A 1,177-nucleotide genomic window follows, 5' to 3' on the forward strand; every position below is an offset into this window, starting at 1 on the left:
TTGGGTTCGTATTTCCTAGATGTTCAGTTCGACTGTAAGTTTGCTGAAATTGGAGTTCGGATGGTCTCCGATTTTATTTTTGAAAGTTTCCAACTTGATTTTGCATCGAGATTCGTGCCGATCAAGATAATTTTTTGATGAAGTATCAAAGGTTTTTCACGGATAAGAACCCAAATTCATGTAAATCCCTAAAGATGCATAAGAGTCTACCAAACAAACAGCAACAATTAAAAGAAAATGTCGGAAACAGAATTAAGAAATTAGTCCCGCTGATCAAAATTTTAGGGGTCGTTTGGTTACAATTAGGATTTTGTAAATCCAGACAAAAACATGAAAATTAAATGAATAAGGATTCACAGAGAAACCAAGTTCCTGTAACAATCAGCAGCTGTGCTCATGAATAACAAAGATCGCCTATTTCAAATCTCAAAACAGTTAAGTTCAAGTAAAACAGTAGGAAAATAAACATCCAAAATCAAAGTAGAATTAAACCCTATAAACGTTGAAGCAGGTTTTAAGGGCCTGCCTCGAGTAACGGTTAAGGGCCTGGCAAAGGCCTTCCGAATCACCCTCCTCCCTGTAAACATCGGCCTGCCCATGAACAGTATAAAAGAACAAATATTCATAGAATTATAGTGAGAAAATCAGAAAAATACAAAGGAGTCATGAGAAAAAAACAAAGCGACAGACCTCCTTAACGATTTTGTTAGCGATTCTGTAATAGAAAGAAAGCGGGAAGCGATTGTCGACGAATACTGCCATCTCTCTCCTCACTACAACTATTATTCTATCACTAAAATATTTCTGAGTGGGCCGAGAAAATGAAGATTATCACGGAAGGATGAAGATAGAGATTAAACAGAACTCGATTGTTTGCTTTTCTTAGTGGGTCTCCAATCGCCAAAATGGAAGCAAAGTGTCCACTCAAAAAATTTTTGTCTGCTAACTTAATATGTAGAAATTATTAGTGAATTTGAGAAATTTTATTTTATAGGCTCCTTAACGGCCAAACTGTGTTTTTTTTCTTTTTTTTTTACGTCCAAAATTTTGTTTTGGATTAAATTATTCATCTTGCATTCACAGACTGTATTGAACTCCATTTCAAGTAAAAATAGTTAAAATTAACTCAAAATACAACTTTAAATCAAGCCTAATTCAAAAATAGATAGAACTTGTG

At 34.4% G+C, this 1,177-nt stretch overlaps 1 protein-coding gene across 2 annotated transcripts in view; it reads right to left on the reverse strand.

The window, feature by feature from the left end:
- The window catches only part of LOC110115243 (AMSH-like ubiquitin thioesterase 2), a 23,146-nt gene extending 22,185 nt beyond the window's left edge, over positions 1 to 961 (reverse strand). The window contains exons 1-2 of one of the 2 annotated variants that reach the window (XM_020848418.2): positions 691 to 960; positions 527 to 591 (exon numbers count right to left, since the gene is read on the reverse strand). In XM_020848418.2, coding sequence (XP_020704077.1) covers positions 527 to 591; positions 691 to 762 — 137 coding nt within the window. In that variant the 5' untranslated portion in view covers positions 763 to 960. Of the gene's footprint in view, positions 1 to 526; positions 592 to 690 lie in introns of both variants that reach the window. The other variant, XM_020848419.2, reaches the window with a different exon arrangement.
- Positions 962 to 1,177: the final 216 nt, after the last annotated feature.

The sequence above is a fragment of the Dendrobium catenatum genome, unplaced genomic scaffold (assembly GCF_001605985.2).
Source record: "Dendrobium catenatum unplaced genomic scaffold, ASM160598v2 fragScaff_scaffold_651, whole genome shotgun sequence".
NCBI classification, from domain to species: Eukaryota; Viridiplantae; Streptophyta; class Magnoliopsida; order Asparagales; family Orchidaceae; genus Dendrobium; species Dendrobium catenatum.